The sequence below is a fragment of the Diadema antillarum genome, unplaced genomic scaffold, assembly GCF_040938485.1.
Source record: "Diadema antillarum isolate AM-2024a unplaced genomic scaffold, OU_Dant_1.0 seq00001212_RagTag, whole genome shotgun sequence".
Classification (NCBI taxonomy): domain Eukaryota; kingdom Metazoa; phylum Echinodermata; class Echinoidea; order Diadematoida; family Diadematidae; genus Diadema; species Diadema antillarum.
The window spans coordinates 560,229-563,007 of record NW_027272004.1 but is presented as its reverse complement, the minus strand read 5'-3'; the positions used below and the strand labels follow the sequence as shown (position 1 = coordinate 563,007).

General features: G+C 45.1%; 1 protein-coding gene across 1 annotated transcript; it reads left to right on the top strand.

Annotated features, from left to right (window-relative positions):
* The first annotated feature begins 837 nt into the window (after nt 1-837).
* LOC139744790 (uncharacterized) lies at nt 838-2,145 on the top strand. Its single transcript, XM_071655206.1, has one exon. The coding sequence runs from the start codon at nt 838-840 to the stop codon at nt 2,143-2,145; it is 1,308 nt and encodes a 435-aa protein (XP_071511307.1).
* Nucleotides 2,146-2,779: the final 634 nt, after the last annotated feature.

The window sequence follows — 2,779 nt, the reverse complement described above, 5'->3', positions numbered from 1 at the left end:
TGCAGGAACGGAAGTTTATTTAAATCACAATTATATACCCTTCTGTTACTCAATGATTCACATTAGCGCCGTCAGCATAGAATTAGGAGAAAGTTTCATTATTGTTCATGTACGCTGTAATTAGGTTAAAGGGCAGCCTTTTGTAGCCGTGGTTGTGCATTCTCGTTAACATGCTCTGCAAATAGTATCCGTCTGCTCGTGTCTTTAATACAATGTATATCTCTCTGCGTCTTTTTCATTCCTTGTTTTTCTCTCAATCTTTTTCTCTCGCTGTCTATAGCTCTATTTCAATTTCTCCCAAATAAAGAAACAAGATATAATACACTGCAATTATCTGAGTAATTTCTATTAAAAAAAGAGCAAGTGAAAATGTTAAACCGAAATAACAGAACAAAAAGTCCTGGAACTATTAACACTCGGCAGCAGGAATCCCTGTCCCTGCCCCATCCATTTCGGCAGGGCAGGGCAAAAAAAAAATAAATCTCAGATCGAACAGTGTCGAGGTACATTACTCATCGAACACCTTGTGTCTTGTTACATGTAAGAGCACAGAATTCGAAAAAATAGAGCGTAATCTATGTACTGGTCCTGTCCCTCACTCTCTATGCGGATCACTGGTCCAGAGTAACCCTTTCTGACCATGTGCGTACGCTAGACATCATCGCATATTCATGAGTAGCCTAATTCATCTTGCAAATGCCTATCAAATGACAAAAAGGCATTTTGTTCGCCGTCTTCTCACTTCGCTTTTTGATCTTTCCGTTCTCATTGCATGAAGGAACATCGTCATCTCGACGGGCTGTGACGACGGCATCGTCTCGGAGCGAAATGCCAGTAATGGACAAGCACCGACCCGTGTGGGCCCGGGGCCTGTCAGCCACCGAGCTGGACAGACGACAGGAGCAAGCCCGCGTTATGAACCACGGCCAGCAGGCGTTGCTCGAGTCCAAACTGGGGAAGCTGGACATTCGGGAAAAGCGATCGGTCAAGGATATCTGCCGCCAAAAGGAAGATGTTCTCCTATCTCTTCATAGTATCAAAATGACGTCACCGGGCCTGAGTTCAATGGACAGACACCGAGGAGGCGTTCGATCAATAGCACGGTCATCATCATGTAATACCAAGGCATCGTCGTCACTCGAGAACTCGTCGGCATCTGGAGATAGTCCAGATAATGACGTCATAGAGAATTGTCCTTCAGCAGCGAAAGAGCTCCACCTGCCGAGGTTAAAGCCACAGCCAAGGGCTTCAAACTTTAACTCGCGTCGTCGATACAGCGCGAACGACGCCCTCGCCCAATCACTCGAGCGTTTTAACATCTACAAAGCGGGGTTAGTCAAATCGCCTTCGTCGGAGATCATCGCCGAGAACGGAAACTCCGTCTCCAGACCAAACACTCGAGGTTCGAGCCTCACAGTGCCTCCAAGCACTCCTTCCCTAAACGGGTCGATTCATAGGAGTCATTCATGGCATGAAGATGGAGATCTTCCTCGGCCGCCAGTGAAAAAAGCCAACCTCACCTTGCGGTCTAAAAAGACACCAGTCAACCATGGATTCTTCCCTGATAACGAAGCAAAGAACGCCTCCAGCGATGACATTGAGACAGTCAGCTTAGCAGACGAAGAGACTCTTATTAGGTCGTCCACTCATTCCAACTCACATCGCAGCTCAAACCTCTTACACCCAGACGCAGTCTTGGTCGCACGGAGTAAAAGTAGTCAGGACACTCAGGCCTCCGATGAGGTGAATGATCTCGATAACGACCTCCAGGGGAGGCCTCTTTCAGAACTTGCGATCACTGTCACCGTTCCACCGATTACAGATAAGCCGCTTCGTCTGCTGAGACGGAAGTCGCTGGCTGTAAAGCCGCCCACGCCTCGTTACCTCAACCATCGACGACAGTCGTCACCCGAAGTCTTCATTCACACGATGTCGCAACGCAATCGCTTGCTATCTCTGTCGAGACAGACGTCGACATCGAGTGCATCTCCCATTCTCTACACCCATAGGAGTGACGATCTCGACTTGAGTGTGAAGATACAAAATTTTCTGCAGCGGACCGATTCGTTTATCAAATCATCCGGTGTCGATAACTTGCCGAATATAAACCCTAACCACGCCAGTGACGATGAGGAAGATGAGTGAGATGACGTAATCGAATTTCTGTTGAGGCTGGAACGCCAAATCTTGCAGCTGGTCTGACAATAGAGTACTATATCTATTCCAAAGATATTGTGGTCATTTGTCAGGGGCCCCATTTCATTAAAAGAAAAGTTAATGCGATATGAAAGTAACTCTCGCTGGAAGGACAATTGTCATGGTAACGACAGGAATCCAGCTTCCTGATTGGCTGTTGTTATGGGAACTTGACACTCTAGCAAAAGTTCATTTCGTAACATCTTTTATGAAATGGAACCCTGTTATTCAAAATTTGTATTATTTGTACCAAAGATTTTAGAATAAGAAAACATCCTTTCCGTAGTACTGATATTCTTCGTACTTACATTTTTCAATTACTGTACTACCGTGACTAATCACTAGCGTAATTTGGTTTACCTCATCGTATCTATTACAAATATCATTAGATATCGTTATAACTTACATGTTTCTGTGATATTAATGTGACTGACAAAATACATGGCGAGGGAACATGCAAGTTATGCTGAGTCGAGGGGAAGGTGGATTCCAATGTCTTTTGTTAAACATTTCAGCTAGTACTTTAGCAATGATTGACAGATGAGGTCATCTGAGGAATATTGGTTTGGAAGGATTTTTTGTG